The sequence below is a fragment of the Mustela lutreola genome, chromosome 3 (assembly GCF_030435805.1).
Source record: "Mustela lutreola isolate mMusLut2 chromosome 3, mMusLut2.pri, whole genome shotgun sequence".
NCBI lineage: Eukaryota > Metazoa > Chordata > Mammalia > Carnivora > Mustelidae > Mustela > Mustela lutreola.
Window position 1 is genome coordinate 55,646,992 of NC_081292.1, and position 23,280 is coordinate 55,670,271.

A 23,280-nucleotide genomic window follows, 5' to 3' on the forward strand; every position below is an offset into this window, starting at 1 on the left:
GACAAATAATCATTAAGGCAAATTCTAGGCACTCCAGATTGTCACTTAGGAGCTAAACAGTTTTAGTCTAGTTACTTGTCAGTCATGTGATTAACCGGAATAGAAATCTGGGGCGGAGGTGGGGCATTATTTGGCAATACCTTTCTGGCTTTAGGCTCCTTATAAAAGCTTATCATTTTTTAATATTTTGTTTGAACCACAACCCTTCTGATTTTTTTTTCTGTAATAGGAAGGTATATTTTTATATCGTGCTGCTCACAAGTTGAAGCAGTTTGTGAAAGTGAATGACAGTGAGGATTTCAATCTCCACTTATTAAGAGTTTCACAGGGCACATTACAATTGTTGAACTGTACCCCCAAGGTAAGTTGTTTACTTTGAACAAAAATATCAACTAGTCCTGTGATAGGATACTATAATTCTCTGGTGATCATATCTGGTATCATAGAATTCTGTTTATCATCACTTAAAGTTGAAATATATTTACTCAACTCTAGAAGAGGAAAGTCTTAACTAGGAAAGCACCTATTCTTTGCTAGGGCAAATAGTTTACAGAAGCGGAGTAAAAATAAGGAAGTGCATACATCATTGCTATAATAATGTTGGCGGAGGTTAATGTCATTAACTTGGGTGGGAATGGTGAATTTTTACCTCTAAAACTCATTAATAATTTTTGTCCATAGATGTACACATTTATAAGAACTCATAGCCAATAAAACAGATAATCAAAAGCATTTAATATCTTTGTATGTTAAAACTTCACATGTTAATATATATATATATATATATATATATATATATATAAATACATATATGTCCAATTTTTAAAATTTTTTTGCTTCAATCATTTTGTTAAGTATAGGGCTAATTTTCCCTACTTATCTTCTAGTGGTTATGAAATATAAGCAATAAAACAAAATTTGGAAGACACAATCTTGATACTAGGCCACAGTTTCTTTATCTGCAAAATGGAGAAAAATATAATATCTACATTACAGGATGATGACAGGGTTAATTAATTGGCATAATTCATGTAAAGTGCTTAGTACTAGAAAGGTTTCAATAAATGATATATTATTATTACCACTATCCTCCTCTTCATAAATTTTTACCAATGGCCAGAAAAGCCAAAAGGTTTCTTATGATTTCTTAAAAAGAAATTTTTAACATTTTCATGACATAAAAGTGTTCCTATGTGTTCTTATTTTTTAATACCTATAGTTGTCCACAGGCGGTAAGATGGTAAGATTATCCTTAAGCCTTATTGAGAGCAATGAAAATAAAGATGATAGAATGTGAACCACTTCATTTATCATTATATTATCTACTTGATGCAAGCCAGTCTCTTCTTGGTGTTTTGGATTCACCAAGTTTATTTCCAGTTTTGACCCCTTACTTATGTTAGTCTTCTATATGAAATTTCTTTTTTTTTTAATTTTTAAATTTTTTATAAACATATATTTTTATCCCCAGGGGTACAGGTCTGTGAATCGCCAGATTTACACACTTCACAGCACTCACCAAAGCACATACCCTCCCCAATGTCCATAACCCCACCCCCCTTCTCCTCAACCCCTCCCCCCAGCAGCCCTCAGTTTGTTTTGTGAGATTAAGAGTCACTTATGGTTTGTCTCCCTCCCAATTCCATCTTATTTCATTTATTCTTCTCCTACCAATTTCTATTGTTCTCTTTTCTATAAATCCATAAGAGATGAATCTCTAAATTTTACACCTGAAACCAATTTTACCATACATGTTAACTAACTTGAATTTAAATAAAAACTTGAAATAAAAAAATTTAAAAATAAACATCCTAAATTGTTAAAAAGAAAAAGGAAAAATAACCTGTCTTGCTTTTTCCTTTTTCCTGATATTCTATTTCTAAATGAAATTATTCTTCCATACTATCAAAACTGAAGATTCTCTAATAGATTAGATGAATTTGACAGCAATTTAAAATTTAGCCGTGAAAATAAAACAAAATAAAATTTAGCAGACATTAATAAAAGGAGCAATAGACAATTAATATTCAATATTATCAAAGTGACTTTGTTTTTAAGGAAGGAATAAAGCTACCTTCCCAGGGTGAAGTCCAACCCACTAAAAACTTGGTGAGAATAATTGTATAATTTTCTTTCTTCATCAGCTTTTTATTCAACTTAATTCCTTTATGTTTCCCTTCGAATTTTTTTTCCTTTTCTATGGTTCATTTTGAAAACAATCATTATATTGTTAATAAAAGGAGATGGGATGTACCCCTTAGAAATTGGATTCCTTTAAGCTACAGTTTTTAAAGCCGCTGTTTAATTTTTTTTTTTTTAGAGTTTTATTTATTTATTTGAGAGAGAGAGAGACAGTGTGCGGAGGTAGGAGGTGGAGGAGAGAATCCTAAGCAGGCACCACATGCAGTGCCTGAGCTCCATGCAGGGCTCCATCTCACATCCCTCAGATCATGACCTGAGCCAAAATCAAGAGTCAGACACTTAACCAACTGAGCCACCCAGGTGACCCTTAAAGCCACTACTTTAAAATGAAAGAGGCGAGGGGAAATATCAGAGCACCATTTTTTTTTTTAATAAAGCAACAAAATGAGCACATCAATAGGTAATGAACAAAAGACATGAGCAAACCACTTCTATAGGAGCACATAAACTAGAAAACAAGTGTATGAAGAAAGTAGCCATCCTGGTTAGTTAGCAAACCTTCAGCATAACCTAACATGATGGAAATTAAAGTTTGAACACTTGAAAATGTGTATTTTTTTCAATATAATTTTAAAATTTGTTTTAATATCTTTTTCTAGGAAGACAATAAATCTGTAAAGGAACAGAGAAAACAGAAGAGCTTGTGTTCCCTAGGGATACTACTACAAAAAATAAAAACTTGTTGGAATAAAATTTTGAGGGGCTCTAAAGAACATTGAAAAATATGGAGTGGCAATATAAAGACATATGAACTTCACTTGTATCCTTCAAGAATATATCTGCTCATAATGGGGGGTAGAGGACCCTAGAAGTTACAGAATGCATCCTGGTAAAAGCGGATTAGAGCAATTGAGTAATTCATACCGTAGTACTAGAAGATGGATGTAAACAGTGTAAACCAAATGCTGCAATCGATAAACCTTCATATGTTTTTGGACATAGAGCAATCAGTATTAATTCTGTGATTTTTTGCAAGACAATCCAAGTAAGGTATTAAAGGCAATAATACTTCTAAAAACTGTCTTAAAATTCCAGAAGAAGACATGTAAAATCTGTGAAGTATATAAAGGTTGCAGGAATTAAAAATTAACATTGCTTTATTATCCAAATAATTTTGTGCACCAGCATGCTACAAGAAGAGTGGAAATTGTTGTCTTCTGTGCTGGAAATGTTTCAGAGTTAACAAATGTGGGTAATGCCAATGAGAGTAAGGGCTAAAGAAGCAGTATGGAGTCCAAGATACTTCAGTGAGATTAAGACATGTAATTAAACTTGAATGCATAAGACAGTGCCTTCATTAATGGTATAGCAAATGTTTTAAGATGACCATAAAGAATGATTTCACAAAATAGAAAGTCACCTGTTCTAAGGATGCCAAACCATAATGCTGAGTTACTTTTGTCATTTATGTGTAATAAAGTTTTTCTAAATGAGTTTGCAATTTGGGAAGTATATTTTTAACAGAATAATATATGTTGACCTTTTAATTAATGGAATGTATATTTAATTTTGACACTATATGTATTATATAAAAATATTTTCATACATATTACAAACAAATTGCTGGCTTTGGATAACATTTCTCCTTTGATAATAAATGACCTATGTAATAACACTGTCAGATTCACTTCATGAATTTTGAAGGATTTTTAAGACAAGATTTTTAATACTGTACTACTATTTGAGCTCTGTCATTGAATATGTGACTTTAAACCTTATTACTCAGAATGCACATGAGACCAAAACTATATAAGAACAGGAACATTACTTTCTATGTTAAATTTTAATCTTTTAAAAGAAACTTTTGTATATACCAGATCCATTTTAGAAGGTCTGTCAATGGTCCTCACTTACTTATAAAGGGAAATCAAAACTTTAGTGGAGACAGGTCAGAGTCCTACCGCAGTCACCAGTCGGCTCAACTCACATCCTTCCTGCTCTTGCACACCTTCACCAGCCCCTAATAAAGTGCTGACTGGCTTGATATGAGCTTCAGGTGATGCCCAGGTATCGCCCTCACTGTGTGGTGGTAAAGACCATCCTCTCAGTTTGTGTGGACGTGTCACTCTCCCTAACCCCTATGCCCTTCACCCTCACGGGTGCAGACAGCTGTGTAGAATTCTATAGAAGGTTGTATGGTTACGGAAAGCCTTACCAGTAACAGTTGATTAACATATATTTTGTATGTTATACGTATTATATCCTGTAATCTTTTTTAATTTTTTAATATAGCTCTTCATATACCCTGTAATCTTCTCATATCAGATAAATTAGATTTTAAACTGAAGACCGTAGTCAAAGATACAGAAGGAAACTACATCATTCTTTAAGGGACTATCTACCAAGATGATCTAACAATTGTAAATATCTATTCCCCCAATATGGGAGCATAAGAAAACTGTTAATCAAGATAATCATATTGATATGAATACATTAATAGAAGATCTTAACACGCCTCTCTCAGAAATAGACAGATCATCGAAGCAGAAAATCAATAAAGAAACAGGGGCATTGAATGACACATAGGACCAGATGGACCTCATGGATATATACAGAACATTCCACCCTAAAACAACAGAATACTCATTCTTCTCAAGTGCACATGGAACCTTCTCAAGCGTAGAACACATACTGGGTCTCAAATCAGGACTCAACCGATACCAAAAGACTGAGATTATTCCCTGCATATTTTCAGATCACAATGCTTTGAAAGTGGAGCTCAATCAAAAGGAAAAGTTCAGAAGGAACTCAAACACCTGGAAGCTAAAGAACACCTTGCTTAAGAATGCTTGGATCAACCAGGAGATCAAAGAAGAACTGAAACAATTCATGGAAACCAACGAGAATGAAGACACTTCTGTCCAAAACCTATGGGATACAGCAAAGGCGGTCCTAAGGGGGAAATACATAGCCATCCAAGCCTCCCTCAAAAAAATTGAAAAATCCAAAATACACCAGCTGTCTCTACACCTTAAAGAACTGGAGAATCAACAACAAACCAAACCAACTCCCACATAAGAAGGGAAATCATCAAGATTAGAGCTGAGATCAATGAGGTAGAAACCAGAGATACAGTAGAACGTATCAATGAAACTAGAAGCTGGTTTTTTGAAAGAATCAATAAGATCAATAAACCATTGGCCACACTAATCCAAAAGAAAAGAGAGAAAGCCCAAATTCATAAAATGATGAATGAAAAGGGAGAGATCACAACTAACACCAAGGAAGTAGAAACAATCATCAGAAGTTATTATCAACAGTTATATGCCAATAAGCTTAGCAACCTAGATGAAATGGATGCATTCCTGGAAAACTATGAACTACCAAAATTGAACCAGGAAGAAATCGACAACCTGAATAGACCAATATCTAATAACGAGATTGAAGCAGTGATCAAAAATCTCCCAAAAAGCAAGAGCCCAGGACCTGATGGATTCCCTGGGGAATTCTACCAAACCTTCAAAGAAATAATACCTATTCTCCTGAAGCTGTTTCAAAAAATTGAAGCAGAAGGAAAACTTCCTGCCCCAAACCAGGCAAAGACCCTACCAAAAAGGAGAATTTTAGACCAATATCACTAATGAATATGGATGCTAAGATTCTCAACAAGATCCTAGCCAACAGGATCCAACAGCACATTAAAAAGATTATCCACCATGATCAGGTGGGATTCATCCCAGGGCTACAAGGATGGTTCAACATTCGCAAATCAATCAATGTGATACAACAAATTAATATGAGAAGAGAGAAGAACCACGTGGTCCTCTCAATTGATGCAGAAAAAGCATTTGACAAAATCCAGCATCCGTTCCTGATTAAAACACTTCAAAGTATAGGGATAGAGGGAACATTCCTGAACCTCATCAAATCTATCTACGAAAGACCCACTGCAAATATCATCCTCAATGCGAAAAAGCTTGCAGCCTTCCCGTTGAGATCAGGAACAAGACAAGGATGCCCACTTTCACCACTCTTGTTCAACATAGTATTAGAAGTCCTAGCAACAGCAATCAGACAACAAAAAGAAATAAAAGGTATCCAAATTGGTAATGAAGAAGTCAAACTCTCTCTTCACAGATGACATGATTCTTTATATATGGAAAACCCAAAAGACTCCACCCCCAAACTACTAGAACTCATACAGCAATTCAGCAATGTGGCAGGATACAAAGTCAATGTACAGAAATCAGTGGCTTTCTTATACACTAACAATGAAAATACAGAAAGGGAATTTAGAGAATTGATTCCATTTACTATAGCACCAAGAACCATAAGATACCTGGGAATAAACCTAACCAGGAGGTAAAGGATCTGTACTCGAGGAACTACAGAACACTCATGAAAGAAATTGAAGAAGACACAAAAAGATGGAAGACCATTCCATCCTCTTGGATTGGAAGAATAATCATTGTTAAAATGTCTATACTGCCTAGAGCAATCTATACTTTTAATGCCATTCCGATAAAAATTCACCGGTATTCTTCAAAGAGCTGGAGCAAATAATCCAAAAATTTGTATGGAATCAGAAGAGACCCCGAATCGCTAAGGAAATGTTGAAAACAAAAATAAAGCTGGGGGCATCACGTTACCTGATTTCAAGCTTTATTACAAAGCTGTGATCACCAAGGCAGCATTGTACTGGTATAAAAACAGACACATAGACCAGTGGAACAGAGTAGAGAGCCCAGATATGGACCCTCAACTCTATGGTCAATTAATCTTCGACAAAACAGGAGAAAATATACAGTGGAAAAAAGACAGTCTCTTCAATAAATGGTGCTGGGAAAACTGGACAGCTATATGTAGAAGAATGAAACTTGACCATTCTCTTACACCATACACAAAGATAAACTCAAAATGGATAAAAGACCTCAACATGAGACAGGAATCCATCAGAATCCTAGAAGAGAACATAGGCAGTAATCTCTTCGATACCAGCCACAGCAACTTCTTTCAAGATTTGTCTCCAAAGGCAAAGGAAACAAAAGCAAAAATAAACTTTTGGGACTTCATCAAAATCAAAAGCTTCTGCACAGCAAAGGAAACAGTCAACAAAACAAAGAGGCAACCCACGGAATGGGAGAAGGTATTTGCAAATGACAGTACAGACAAAAGGTTGATATCCAGGATCTATAATGAACTCCTCAAACTCAACACACACAAAACAGGCAAACATATCAAAAAATGGGCAGAAGATATGAACAGAGACTTCTCCAATCAACATGTGTTGGAGAGGATGTGGAGAAATGGGAACCCTCTTACACTGTTGATGGGAATGCAAGTTGGTGCAGCCTCTTTGGAAAACAGTGTGGAGATTCCTCAAGAAATTAAAAATAGAACTTCCCTATGACCCTGCAATTGCACTCCTGGGTATTTACCCCAAAGATACAGATGTCGTGAAAAGAAGGGCCATCTGTACCCCAATGTTTATAGCTGCAATGGCCATGGTCGCCAAACTGTGGAAAGAACCAAGATGCCCTTCAACGGACGAATGGATAAGGAAGATGTGGTCCATATACACTATGGAGTATTATGCCTCCATCAGAAAGGATGAATACCCAACTTTTGTAGCAACATGGATGGGACTGGAAGAGATTATGCTGAGTGAAATAAGTCAAGCAGAGAGAGTCAATTATCATATGTTATGCTCCACTTATTTGTGGAGCATAACAAATATCATGGAGGACAAGGGGTGTTAGAGAGAAGGGAGTTGGGGGAAATTGGAAGGGGAGGTGAATCATGAGAGACTATGGACTCTGAAAAACTATCTGAGGGGTTTGAAGTGGCGGGGGTGTGGGAGGTTGGGGTACCAGGTGGGTATTATAGAGGGCACGGATTGCATGGAGCACTGGGTGTGGTGAAAAAATAATGAATACTGTTTTTCTGAAAATAAATAAATTTAAAACAAACAAACAAACAAATAAATAAATAAAAGAAAGTTGTATGGAGTTCACGGGTTGCTCCATTCACAAGGCTTTGAATCAAGTATGTTTTCTGTTTGATTTTTGTATTAACTCCAGAAAAGGGAGCTGACGAATATTTTTTGGAGCAGACGATTCCTCACCAAACCCTGTCTTCAGAGGGACTTTTCCAAGTAACTGTGCTTCCTCTACCATAAAACATGGTCAGCTGTGTGATTCACCTCCACCCTGATGAACTAGCACTGTTGGTAAACCATTAGCTATAGAAATGAGGGAACTTCACATTTCTAAAGGTAAACTCTTAAAACTGTCCTTGAAAGTGTTTCCTTAAAGGCAGTCTAAAACATCCCTAACAAGTGTTGAAAAAACATTCTGAGATTATGGTAAAATAAGGAACAATATTTTTAAATGCTTGCTGAAGGTTATCAAAATTGTCTTCCTTGATTTTCATTTGTTTATGATAGATCTGAATTTTAGAGAAAATTTATGCTCAAAACAGCATTCAGCATATCTGGTTGTGTCAAATACTTGAGGGAAAAAATAGCCATGCATTCGTGTTTGTATTTGCTTTCTTTGTTTCGTACCTACTAGGCAAGGTAAATAGACACAGGCAGGCTAATTAATAATGAACTTGGATATTATAGTTTTATTATTTCTACTCCCCAATTAAAGACTTGTTTTATTTCAGTGAATGTTTTCTTTCACATATGTATGTGGAGGCTTTAAATCAGCATTTTCTAAAGTTTGTTCCAAGAAACCCTAATCCTCAACAACGCTACAAAAAAATAAGCCAATGAGACAAAGAGGATAAAGCAAAAAGTGGGGGCAGGAGGAGAAGAAATGAAAAAAGGAAAAAGAAAAAGAGGGAGTATTCCATGTTCTCAGGTCAGATAAATTTCTTTTGGAGAGTCATAGTTTATACAAGTATATTATTAAAGGCTGTGTAAGCTCATACAGTGTTTTTGTTTTTTTTTTTAAGTTTTAACACTAACACAACATTTTCAAAATTTGACTAGAGAATGCTAGTTTTATGTAAAAACCATTACCTAAATGTACTTCAGGGAATATTGAATTATACAAAGGGACTCAGTTAAGGGTCTTTTAAAATAGGCTTTCAAGGAATCTGTTGAAGGAAATACTCCTTTCAGGATAAAATAGTTCTATTAAAACTAGAAAAGTTTCTTTGTCTTACTTCATACTTCCATTGATAGCCAGCTTATAAAGGATATTTCATCAAATCTACTGAAAACACTTCTCCAGAATCTCTAAGTCAGATAATCTTTATGGTACTCTGTCCATGCAATCGTCATGTCTTTAGTTATTATGTTCTTACTGCTTAGAAAGTTCTTCCAAATTCTTTCCAGATCCTGCTCAAACTTCAAGGGCATCTCAGTTTCTTTCTCCTCAATTTCTGTGGCTTCCATGATAATTCTGTATAATGTTACTATTTCTTCCTTTAGTTTCCTAGCACTTAATTATCTGTATCATGCATTATTATCTGATCAGATTCATCTTAATATTTTATCTTAAATATAACTATTATTTACATAATTCTATTTATGTTTTCTCCTGAAAGAGTGTATGATCTTTTGTGTTCCCTCCAGCTCTTAATGGGAAAATCCAGATATATCATGGTTAATAAGTAAAGACAAATTGCATTAAACCAGCGTATTAATATCAAAAATTACATTAGAATAATAATAGACTAGAATAATAGAATAATAGAATCTGTAGAAGTATTATAGGACAAGAGAAATAAAATAGGTAGGTACATTGATAATCAATTCCAACAGTTTTTAAAATCTCCATATTAAAATATATGTATGCACCTAGATTCATGAATTATTTAGTATTTGAGAAAGATGCAAAATAGTTACTTTGGTTTGGGAATAACCTGGGATTTACTTTCGCTTGCTTGTTTTACATCCTCTCCATACAAAATGGTAAGAAAGAAGTGCATTCTTTCTGTATAGGAAAAACTTTCCAAGTGAGGGAGGTTAGATACACTTTAGGACCTTATTCTCAAAGTGAATCAGTTTTTTTAAGTGGAGCTTGAACTCACGACCCTGAGCTCAAGACCTGAACCAAGATGAAGAGTTAGATACCCAATCAACTGAGCCACCCAGGTGCCCCACCAAAGTGAATCAATTTTCTATCTATATTTTACATGATGAAAATTAAGAGAAGTGGCAACATTTACAATTCAGGATTTACTGCTCTTGCTTGCTGATGTATTTCTTTGCCTTAAGACCTAGTCTAAGGCTTTCTTCCTTTCTGAAACCTTCCCTCACTTACCAGGTAGAGTTGAGGATTCTTTCATTTGTGCCTTCATTGCTGATCTCAGTAAGTAACTCAATAACCTACCAGGTGCTACCATGTGAGAGATGGATGTGAGTTTGCTAATTTCTACCTTTGAAGCTTATCACAATTTTTTTTAGAGATTACTTACAGATTACTTAAATATTTGAAATAATTTCAGATATCTGGAAGACCTGCAAAGATAGTACAGAGTGGTCTTGTATACCCTTTACAAGTTTCCGCTAAGGCTGACATCTTACATAACCATGGTACATTTATCCAAACCAAGAAATTAGTTCTCCTTGTTGTGGGGGTGGGGGGCTATTCATTGTGGAATGTGGTCTGTACCCACTAAATGCCAGCACCATCCTCCCCCAAGTAGTGATAATCAAAAATGTCTGCAGACATTGCCAAAGTGTCTCGGGAAAAAAGTTGAAACCAATGTTCTAGAAGTTTCATAATTTTACATGTTGCAGTTTAGGTCCATGACTCATTTAGGGTTATTTTTTAATATAAGGTGTGTATCACAGTTGCTTTTTTTTTTTTTTTTTTTTTTTTTTTGGCATATGGACATTTAGTTCTTCTAGTACCATTTGTTAAAAAGACTCTATGCAGTTGGCCTTTGAACAACATGGCCTACTGCTACGGAAAGCCTTACCAGTAACAGTTAGATTAACATATATTGTGTATGTTATATGTATTATATCCTGTAATCTTTTTTAATTTTTTAATATAGCTCTTCATATACCCTGTAATCTTCTAATAAATTGAGAGAAAAGAAAATGTTAAGAAAATCATAAGGGAAATACATTTATAATATTTATAAATAAAATAATCCATGTATAAGTGCACACATGCAATTCAAACCTGTGGTGTTCAAGGGTCAACTGTACTTTGTCAATTGAATTGTCTTTGCCCCTTTGTAACTCAATTTGTCATATTTGTCTGAACCTAAGGATGCTCTGTTCTGTTCCAATGATCCGTATCTACCTTTTCTCCAAATACCACATTGACTTGTTTACTATAGCTTTACATCTAGGAATTGGGTAGAATAAATCTTCAGAATTTTTTCCAGAACTGTTTTGGCTGTTGTAGTTCTTTTGATTTTCCATATACATTTTAAATTCAGCCTGTAATACCAAAAAAAGCTTGCTGAAATTTTGACTCAGTTTGCATTGAGCCTATAGATTAAATTGCAGAGAACTGACATCTTCACCATGTTTATTCTTTGCATTAATAACACTATATTTTCTATTTAAATCTTTTGAATTCTTTCATCAGTGTTTGAGTTTTCAGCATACATAAATTTTGTTAGCTTTATGTATAACTATTTACGTGTGTGTGTGTGTGTGTGTGTGTGTGTCCATGCCCACATGCTACTGTAAATGGTATTTAAAGCTCAAATTCTGCTATTCATCACTGGCAGATAAGAAAGATTTATTTTTTTATATTTTCCTTGTATCCTAAGATCTTCTTAAACCTAAACTTATCAGTTCTAGTTATATATATATATATATATATATATATACACACATACACATATATCTCAAGGGATATATATTCCTTGAGATTTTCTACATAGACTGTCATGTCATCTGCAAGAGAGGTCATGTCTTTCCCTGAATGCAGAACTTAAACTCTCATTTTTTTAAGTTCTTAATTTACTTTCAGCATAGCCCCACCAGCAGAAATTTTGTTAAGCATTACTTTCTAATGTTTGTATTATGAAAGTAACAGGCATAATGAATTAGCCTTTTAAAACTATCCAACACTCCAACTTCACTAAATTTTGGCTATATATTTCCCAGGGCTTTATCTCTCCACTGCCATTGAGAATATATGCCCTAAATTAATACTAATAGTTATTGATACATTTCTACATAAAATACTTTCATTTCAGTTTTCAGATTTGCTCATTTGAAGTTATTAGAAATATAAACAAATCCTTGTTTTCTAGTCAATCATTCTCTGTGATGTCCATTGTTCATGTAAGGAGTTCTCCAACATCCAAGATTTCTTCTAAGTGGCTCTGTTCTTTGGCATGTGAACTCATACCTCTATCCCAGCTCATGAGAAGGGAGTAAAGGGAATCAGCCCTAAGTACAACTAATTGATAGACTGACTAATGAATGATCTGTGATGTAGGTCATGTAGCCTGAAAAGATGAAGTAATTCAGGTGCTCTGTGTCAGAAACTTGAACCACAATTCTAAATAAATTTGGCCAAAATGAGTATGAGTAAGAGAAAGTTGTGAGGTTTAATTCAGCTGGATACTGACAAGTTGAATGAATAGGAGAGCAAAAAAGATACACAGCAGTGAGTGAAGAAGACAGACAAGAGAGAATGTACAAATGAGCTCTGAGAAGAATACAGGCTGGCAGGTAAACCAATTAATTATTGGAGCTGCCTCAGCACCTAATGGCCTTCCATTTTTAATTCACATGCATCTTATATTAAACCTCTTTTTCAATGTAATTTAGAATATCTGTCCCTTACTTTTGAAGGTTCTAGCCAGTTTATTCTACAATGATGAATAAGGAAATAAGAATGAAAGACAAGTTTATGAATATTAGGTATGAAACTCAGAAAGTAGAATTAATCACTAACCTCTGCCTCCCTAAATGAGACAGAGTAATTGTCAATAAAAAAAAAAAAAAATGAGGGTTTTACTGCTAATGCGTGGAAGATTAGGGAATGGGATGGCAATCTGGAGAAATGGGGATACCTTTCCTTTTGTTACACTCAGGTGGGGTTGAAAAGTCTCAGTTTGTTTCAATCTAAATTATACATAATCAAATATCAATCTACACTCTAGTATGTGACATTTTTCTGAGCGCTGTGTTTAGAGTACTTAATTTGATCAATATACACAGACACTTTGGGGTGAAATGGCAACAGCTATTTCCTCTTGCCTTTTATTTCACACTAATTTAGAGGCCAAAGAACATATACAGATTGTATGTTGAAGCCAGATCATGTCATTCCCTGATTCCTATCTGACTGAGTAAAATCATTTTAGTGGCCTCCAAAGCAAACACAGTCTGGCTGCTGCATTACCTGACTTAATTTTCTAATCTCTTCCTTGCTCAAACCATTCTAGAGGTAGGTACTGCGCTCCCACCTCAGAGCCTTTGCCCTTTTCACCCTCTGCATAAAATACCCTTTACTCTCTTTTCCACCCATCTGCTTCAACCATACTGAATATTCTTTTTAACAGAAAACACCGAACATTAGGGGGAACAATCCAATAAGCAGTGCACTATACAACAGAGATGAACATTCATGCCTCATTCCTCTTTCAGGTCTGTGCTCAAATACCACTTTCTTGATGAAATCATCCCTGAAGTACCGTATTTAAAATTGCAACCCACTTCCACTCTCCTACGGTCTCTAACCACCTCTTCCCCACTTTATTTTACTCGATAGCTATTGTCACATTCTAATAATAAATGTTTACTAATTTATCTAGTATGTTTTCGTATTCCTCCACTAGAATGTGAACTTTAAAGGGACGCAGATTTTCAACTGCCTCATTCACTGCATGTAGAACAGTGCCTGGCACATCATAGGAATTAAAAAATTTGATGAACATGAACATACACATATATCCAAAATTATTACTACTACTAAATATTGTTGCCATTTTACTGATAGCCTGTTAAGTGTCAAACATCGCACAGAGATTTTAGGCACATTTCTGATAATCCTCAAAGTAGCCCTGCTCAATAGGTGTAATTATGATTATAGCATATTTCTTAAAATTCGGTTTGCGCCATGAGAGACTCTTGACTCCAGGAAACAAACTGAGGGCTGTGGAAAGGGAGGTGGGGGGGTGGATGGGGCAACTGGGGGATGGGCATTAAGGAGGGCACGTGATGTGATGAGGACTGGGTGTTATAGCAACTAATGAATTGTTGACCACTACATCAAAAACTAATGGTATACTATATGTTGGCTAACTGAATTTAAATAAAAATAAATAAATAAAATGGTTTCTATCTTCCTGAAAAAAAAAATTCAGTTTGTGATTATTTGCTACCATAACTGGGATAAGGAAAGGCATCTTGATTCAATATGTTCAAGATTCCCTCCTGTAGAATATGATTGTAAGCAGTTTTCCCATTACCATGGCCATTATAAAAGGGAAGCATGAGGTCAGGTCAAATTTTACCACTGGAGAATTTTTAAGTATAAATAACAAATCTCAGTCCAGTTAGTTTAAGCAAAAAAATATCTATCAAAATTTGTTGAGCAATTCACAGAATCTCTAGGAGAGCCAGATAATCAATGCTGGCGGCTCTATAACTGGAAACAAGACCCAATTTAGACTGACAGGCTGCTCCAGAGGAGGAAAGTCAGACCAAGTGCTACCACAGGGCACAAAGCACACCTGGACTCTGCCACTGCCACCTTTGAAGCTCATGCCTCTCCAGCAAACTTCGCCAACCCTCCAACTCCCCACTCCTCCCTCTGCCCCCTCCTCCCCAACAACAGATGCTGCTGCTTCTATGGCTGCTTCTTCACTTTGCTTGTTTTAGAATCCAAGTCTGTTCAGTCGTCAGGTGACAGGACTACTCCCCATCTGCAAGAAAGGATGGAAAACTAAACTCTGGTTATGATCTTCTTGAGGCAGTGGGATTCAAAATCAAAAACTCACCACACACAGAGGAGAATTTCCAAAAGATGCTAACCACAAATGTTTAACAAATGCCCATTCGACAGTAACAAAATTTAGATTTAAAATAGATCAAAATCGCTCACTACTAGGTAGGACTTGGGACAGGTTTTAATTCCTAGTATTGTTTGATGTTTTCTACGTAAACTATAGTAAAGTATTTAAGGCCATGAATAACTGCCCCTCCTCTTCATACAGGTTTTCTGGTAATGGCATCAGTGAGATAGAACCGTTCTATGGAAACAAGAGGGAGAACGACGCCAGTGTTGACCAAGGGGAGACCATGTGAACATAGTGCCTCACCGAGGATAAAGAGCTGGTCTAGCGTACATGCTGCTCATCCAAATGGAGTTTGGATTTTATCTGTAGTGAGACATGCTAAAAAAAACCAAGCCTATTGTTTTAAATTTTCAAATTAATAGTTAATTGGATAGCATGTTTCCAAAGAGAATCACCCTTGAGGAATTAAGGTTTAAAATAAAAAATTTCAGAGGTTTCTTGTGCGGCTCATATGCGTTTTCCCCAGAAGGAACAGAAGTTTGGAAATATTAGCAAAAATTTTTAAAACTTACTGATTCTAAAATTATTTTCCTCGACTAAAATAACTACAAGAAAATAAGAAGATAACGTTAAACATTTTTAAAGTTTAAAAGATAAGGATAATAGGTAAATATGTGAAAACAGATGGAAATATTTCAGATATACATATGTATCCCCCTCCAACTCAACAATAAAATGGTCTTATTTCTATGTTTTGGAAGTAAAAATTTACTTGCATACCATGGACTCTTCAAATCATATATGTAATAAGCAATTAGGAAGGGGGAAGGACCTATATTAGAATATCCTTTGCATGAAATTCAGGAAAAATAATCTCATTAAAATTATACCTAGCTACAAAGTAACTGAAGATGAGTTAGTGATTTTAAACAAACTACTACTACTACTACTACTACTACATGCAAGTGATTTTGGAAACATAACCCTCACTTTCTTAAAGATTATTATATATTCATTTAAAAATTGATAGTGTAAAAATATAAAGAAAATATAAAATAAAATATCCTTCTAGTAGAAAAAATATAATATACTGAGGAATATATTTCGAGACTTTATCTGTGCCATTCTTTACATATGTATTAGACTAGTTGTCTTAGTGATAAAACAGAACCTTGTTATACCATTAAAAATTATTTAAAAGCACTTTAGTTATTAACTTACTAAATGTTTTTGTGATTTCAATGGGCCTTTTATGCACCTGGGTGGCTCAGTGGGTTGGGCCTCTGCCTTTGGCTCAGGTCATGATCTCAGGGTCCTGGGATCTAGCCCCGCATCGGGGTCTCTGCTTAGCAGGGAGTCTGCTTCCTCCTCTCTCTGTCTGCCTCTCAGCCTACTTGTAATTTCTCTCTCAGTCAAATAAATAAATAAAAACTTTTAAAATAAGCAGTTTAGTCATTAACTTACTAAATGAAATTTTGTGATTTAAAATAGATTATTTTTTATTTACATATGGTGACACACAATATTCCATTAGTTTTAGGTTTACAACATAGTGATTCAACTTCTCTATCCATTATGCTATGTTCACTGCAAGTGTAGCTACCGTCTGTTACCGTGCAACACAACATCACTGACTATATTCCATATGCTGTACCTTATATTCCCATGACTTACTCATTTCCTAACTGGAGGCCTAAATCTCCCACTCCCCTTTCCCCATTTTGCCCATCCCCCTACTCAGTGTGTTCTCTGTGTTTATAGGTCAGCCAAATGGTTTCATTTTTATCACAACAAATAACAGTCCTATTAAACATGGTCTGCATAAGTATTTTTCTGTATTTCAGATTACTTTCTCAAGAAACGGTATGTACCTTGGAAACAAAATTACTAAGTTATGAGGCATGACTATTTTAAAGGCTTTTAAAATAAAATTAGTCAACTTTTCATAAAGTATTATCAATTTTTATTTCCACCATTAGTGGATAAGGTGCACTATGACAGTTTTCAGTTTTAATATAATTTAAGATTGTTGATTTGCTGAATGAAAATCAGCATTTCATTGTTAAGCATATGCACCACTACTCAGAACTACTGGCAATCTCCAACCTTATCCATACAAATTCAAAATAGGTGTAAAACAAGTATTTGAGCAGAGATAAAAAGGACAAGGAGAGTGGAGAGTTATATGAAGTGAGATGAACAGGTGGAATTAGTAATTTTTACTCAGCATCATTTTTCCTCAATCCTCAGGACAGTCCCAAGTAGTTCACACTTTACATTCCAATGGACCCCATTGCACACACACCCTTTCTACTACCCTTGCCTTTTCCCCAGCAAGGTGCAGAAAGCGCAGCTCTCACTCCCATTCTCCCAGGCTTCCTCCTAAGCACTGGGACAGGGACGAAAAGAAAAAAAGCAGGAAAAAAAAAAGCAGCTGTATAACGTGTGATAAGAAGATCTACCTTCAACATTTCAGCGGTATTTTGTTGGTACTTTATAACAAAATTTCATGAAAATGAATCCTCCTTTTTGTCCTAAGTTGTAATTGTCTGTGTATATATCAGCTTCTCCCAATAAGTTACATCAACTTTACAGCAAGGACTTAATCACATCTTATTTATTGCTCTCGATCCCTAACATATCAGAGAATAAAGAACACGTAAAGTCTTTTTAATATTTTAAGTATAAAGTTTTAAAGTGTCAAGTAAGTATAAGTTAAAGTTCTAGTTTTGTGTATCTCATATTAGTTGGTCTAACAACTTACTTAACTTATTTAAATAGATGTCACTCTCAATCTTTTCATTTGCAACAACATGCACGAAGTACAATGATCAGCAAAAGAAGTCAGTCAGAGAAAGACGAGTACCATAGGATTTCACTTGTATGGGGAATTTAAGAAATTAAACAAAAGAACAAAGGGGAAGAAAGAGAAAGAGAGAGAGACAAATCAAGAAACAGACTCTTAACTATAAAGAACTGACAGTTTTTATAGGGAAGGTGTGAGGGATGGGGGATGGATGAAACAAGTGATGGGGATTAAGGAGTGCGCTTGTGATGAGCACTGGGTGATGTATATAAGTATTGGATCCCTCCCTATATTGTATACCTGAAACTAATATAACATTACATATTAACTAAATGGAATTAAAATAAAATAATAAAAAAATAATAAGTAGATGTCACTCTCCTATATTTGATATCATTAAGTTGGGTTAAATGATTGAAAAAATTATCTTAAAAGGAAATGTGCAACTAAGATGAAATACTAAAGTAATAGTACAAGGAGTATCTGGTAATATTTGAGTAATATGTTTGAGATGCACAAATTGGCTAACAAAATATTGTGAGGGGAAATATTAAACATTTCTATTAATTACTACCCCCTGGTACTCAAAATGAGCTAAGGTTTTTTTTTTTTTTTTTAAGATCTTTGTTATTTACTTGACACAGAGAAAGAGACAGCAAGAGAGGGAACACAAGCAGGGGGAGTGGGAGAGGGAAAAACAGGCTTCCGGATGAGCAGGGAGCCTGATGCAGGGCTTAATCCCAGGACCCTGGTATCATGACCTGAGCCGAAAGCAGACGCCTAACTACTGAACCACCCAGGAACCCCTAGACTAAGATTCTTAAAAATCAACATATGAGGGGCGCCTGGGTGGCTCAGTGGGTTAAAGCCTCTGCCTTCAGCTCAGGTCATGATCTCAGGATCCTGGGATAGACCCCCACATTGGGCTCTCTGCTCCGCAGGGAGCCTGCTTCCCTTCTCTCTCTGCCTGCCTCTCTGCCTACTTGTGATCTCTCTCTCTGTTCAAATAAATCAATAAAATCTTTTTTTAAAAAAATCAACATATGAATTACTAAAATCACAACAAAATAAAAACTGTCTTTTATAAATCTCTGTAACATCATGGTATCATTCTCATACCTATATTGCTGAGAGGCCTTTAAAATAAGAATTGGAAGCTGGCAATATTAAATTATCTAAAAGCACCCTCTAGTGGCAAAAAGCAGTTCACATATAAACCAGGCAATATTATCTATGAGTATTCTGACAGTAGTAATCTCAAAAATTTCTAAATGAAAGTGTGGCTATCCTTAAATCAGATTTAATGATTTTTCCACTGCTCTATTCAATAATATAGTCAGGAAAAGTTAACCTACCTTAGTACTAAAAATACATCCAGTATATAAAATACATATATACCTGCAACGCAAATAAAGAAACAAGATTTCTTTGTAATTAAGTACCTCTTCTATTATTTTTCATTCCCTGAGCTTCTATTCATGGTAAAAGTATTCGCCTCTAGCCCAGGGAAGATTGAATACAAACCAAACATGTCTAATTTGATTGTATTTTTACTAGAGACAACTACTGTTTAAAATTTTAAATATGATCATCTAAATCACTAAGTATTGATCACAAACCAGTACTGTTTGCCATTAAACTGTGTATTACCTGACTAGAAATATCCACAATGTTTCCTATTAACCTTGACTTCACTAATGTTTTTAACTGCTATATTTTACTAGAATAAAGAAAATTTTTCTGTCTTAGAAATCTTGTAATGAAACATTATTTGTAATACTTAGATGCCATAAAACACTTCAATTCTACAAAATAATAGCAATTTCTTCAAAAGCTGATGGCACAAAAAACCTGCCAATGAAAAGCTACTATCTCATTAAAAGAATCTGAATTTTGACTTAGAATATTTTCTTCAGATTTCAGTGTACTTTTATCTTTCTACTACCTATGTCTGGTTAAAAGCTAAGACGTCAATAAAGACCAACTGAAAATTTTTTTTTTTTGCTTTCTGTCTTTATTGAATTGGTTCAAAAATGAAGACAGTATTTGTAATAAAAAACAGAGTGGACAAGAGACAACAGCAACCATACTAATCTTATTTTTCAAGCTAATGACTTTCAGAATAATATATAAGCAATTTTTACATTTTTAATTTAAGCTTACAATCATTTTTTTTAATTCTACCACACTGCAAATACTTGTGAAAATAAATAAAAAAGTAAATGATGCATAGATCTAGGAAAATTTCTTATAAACAGAACTACTGTACAACAAATCAATGTGAGAATAATATATGTAAGTAATACAAAAATGCATTTAAATACACTGTCACAACATGTTTCATAATTCATAAGTGTACTTCACCTACTTACTGTTTATAATAATCTCTGGGTTCTAGAATTGGATGATTTTTTACCAACTCATTTTCCATGTAGTACATTATAACATTTACTGGCTACTGCAAAATTTTGTGAGAAACAAACATGTGCCACTTTGAGCTCATTTACCTACTCCTTCCTTGGGTAAAAATTATATGGTCTTAAAAAAAAACAAAAACAAACTTGGAAAATGAAAAATAATGCTTAGTTCCAGGGAAAACAAAGTTGAAAGTTCTTTGTATGATTTATAACAGGACAGAATAACATATATCATTGAAATGAAAATCTAATTTATGTACATTATTCTCCTAAATTAATTAAAGTTTAATCTAGTTAATGGACTCTTTTTTTTTAGACCAATGACTAAATAAAGACAATCAGTTTAAAAAAGTTAATGAAAAGTCAGGAAAGAAACTATAAGATACATAAAATGACAATTCCTATTACCTCAAAGTTTACATCCCTTGCCTGAATGGAAAACAACAATAACAACAACAACCAAAACCAAAAACACTAATGAATACTATTATAAAGTATAAGCATAAATAAATTTCAGAGAAAATTAAAAGCCACAAATTTCTACATTAACCCTTACACAGTTGATCATAATAATAAATGAGAAATTAGAAATGGCCTATAGAAGATTTGCTTACACCTTTATAAGATCAAAGCTGTTTTCTCTCCATTCAACAGAAATTACTAAGGAATTATTGCCTGGGCTGCACAGGCAATCAAAGAATCTACTACTAAATACTGTCACATTGAAAGTGATAACAATTAAAAGCTGTACTTTAGCCAAAGTTAAAGTATAATTAAGTTTTTGTGAGTGTTTATTACATAAGTCAGCTGTGCATTAAAGCAGTACATTTTCAGTTTTTGTTTTTTTTTTACTGTGATGTGAATGGTATTTCAATATTAAACACTAAACAGAAAATATAAGTAGGAAAAATTAGACCCTAGCCAACTCATCACTACATCTAACTATACTTCAAGGGAAATCAAAAAATAATACTTTTTACCTGCATGCCCTGCATTAATGATTAATTATCCAAATTATTTATTAGGGTCAGGTGGTTTGCTTTGAAATCCATTAAAATAATTTCTTCTAAATTCAGACACAGAAATGAACATGTAGAATTTTGCAAGAAATCTTGTGCCTCTTACATTAAATAATTATTTTCAAACTTTGCAAAAATAAGGAAGTAGTAAACTAAAACTCCTCAGACATGAGGCAGTGAAAAAGAAAAAAGTGAAATATGGAGACACAATAGAAATAGAAAGAATATACATTCAACTAACACACAGAGGTAAAAAAAAGTCATTAAGTTATAACTAGAATAAAATACATTTATATTTTTTAGTCTGTCTCTGAAAAGGAAATTGCATAATTACATTTTAAAGAATAAATAAAGATCTCTAAATTATATAATTAATGATATATCGAGTAAAGGACAACATAGACCTGTAGAGGTTGAATTCCTCTCTTTTAAAAATATTTATAAAATTAACTGTAAAACAGCTCTACAGGAAAATGACCTTACATAACTAACTGCAACTGAAAATACTCTCTTCGTTTGCAAAATTCCAAGCATCCAATCTTATATTACGTGAAAATAGGCACCAATAATAAAAATGTTTGTTCTGACTTTTCCTCAAAGTAACTATCATCCTAAAGCTTGAAGGGCTGAGCACTAGCATTTGATTTTGTGAAGGTATGCTTAATGTGCTTCAACAACTGTTAACAGAAAAGTAATACCTAAGTTAATGATTCCACTTGAAATTATTCTCTGACAGATGAGTGACTATTTCCTTGAATGGCACAGTTTGGGGTATCAGGTATTTATTATATACAGTATATGTACACATTCATATATATATACACACACATTTCACAGCCAAAGAATTATGCTCCAAAACTTGCTGAAAAAAGTATTTTGAATAATTTTAGCATAAAATCACTAAAGGAAGTGCTCTAGCTGTCCAAGCAGCAACAGTCGTAAAATTCTGGACTTAGCTTTTTTGGGGCTCTATTCACAGAACCATTCTTCGAATGCCACATTCACAGCAAAACTTTGCCCATTCTACAGGGTATTTAGTCCCACACTCATGGCAGAATTTTGGTAAGTGTCCTGTTGAATTTCCTTCCATGACTTTACTGTTTCCGCCATTAAGTGAAGATACATAGTCTCCATCTGGCCTGAAGGAGCACAGGAAGAAAAGTGGAAACACAAGTTCTTGTCAGCAGTTTTCATAACCCTTAGAAAACAGTACTTAACACTAAGTATAAGTACAAGCTTGCTTAGTTTTAATATTTTTTCTAGTTCAAATTTTAAAACCCCTTTTAGTTAATAATGAAATACTAAATATTTTCTTTGGCATTATATTTGTCCCTGCTTATGAGAATTTTTCATGAGCAAATACCACCACACTTTCCATCTGTTCAATGTATTAGGCATATACTACAATGGGAATAGAATGGAAATTTATACTGTCCCTTCTGTAAAACTATCACTAAAAAGAAAACTGGAACCTTGCCCTGAGGAAAGACGGACATCTTTCTTCCAAATATATAATTTAATAAATATGTATATATTATTACATCTATTATAAAACTATATATATATATATAAAACTTCTCCCAATGTGTGATGTTATTTTCACTGTATCCATGGAGTCTTTTCACTTGAATTCTCATCATTACTCAGGTTGAATCTTGTTAGGTCCTTTGGTCTAATTTGGTTATACACACTCAAATTCTTTCATCCTTCATCCCCTGTACTGCAATCCTCATGGCTCTGGACACTCACTGCCACTCTAAACTGTGTCCCCTTTTGCTTTATTGTTTTCCACCCAACATGCAATATATGTCATTTTTGTTACATCTTGTCTTCTCCATAAGACTGTGAGTACCCCAAGTGCAGGGATCTTTATCTATTTTGTTACTGCTCTAAGTCTAGGATCAAGAGAAGTACCTGACATAAACTCATCTCTCAGTAAATA

The 23,280-nt window shown here is 34.3% G+C and overlaps 2 protein-coding genes across 3 annotated transcripts in view; one reads left to right on the plus strand and one right to left on the minus strand.

Annotated features, from left to right (window-relative positions):
- The window catches only part of IL7 (interleukin 7), a 53,357-nt gene extending 41,859 nt beyond the window's left edge, over window positions 1-11,498 (plus strand). The window contains exons 4-5 of the mRNA XM_059166166.1: window positions 230-361; window positions 2,802-11,498. Of these exons, the coding sequence (XP_059022149.1) occupies window positions 230-361; window positions 2,802-2,921 (252 nt within the window). The 3' untranslated portion in view covers window positions 2,922-11,498. The remainder of the gene's footprint in view (window positions 1-229; window positions 362-2,801) is intronic.
- Window positions 11,499-14,957: 3,459 nt separating this feature from the next.
- The window catches only part of ZC2HC1A (zinc finger C2HC-type containing 1A), a 52,729-nt gene continuing 44,406 nt past the window's right edge, over window positions 14,958-23,280 (minus strand). Inside the window, exon 9 of one of the 2 annotated variants that reach the window (XM_059166165.1) lies at window positions 14,958-15,003. In XM_059166165.1, the coding sequence (XP_059022148.1) occupies window positions 14,973-15,003 (31 nt within the window). In that variant the 3' untranslated portion in view covers window positions 14,958-14,972. Of the gene's footprint in view, window positions 15,004-19,883; window positions 22,478-23,280 lie in introns of those variants that run through there. The other variant, XM_059166164.1, reaches the window with a different exon arrangement.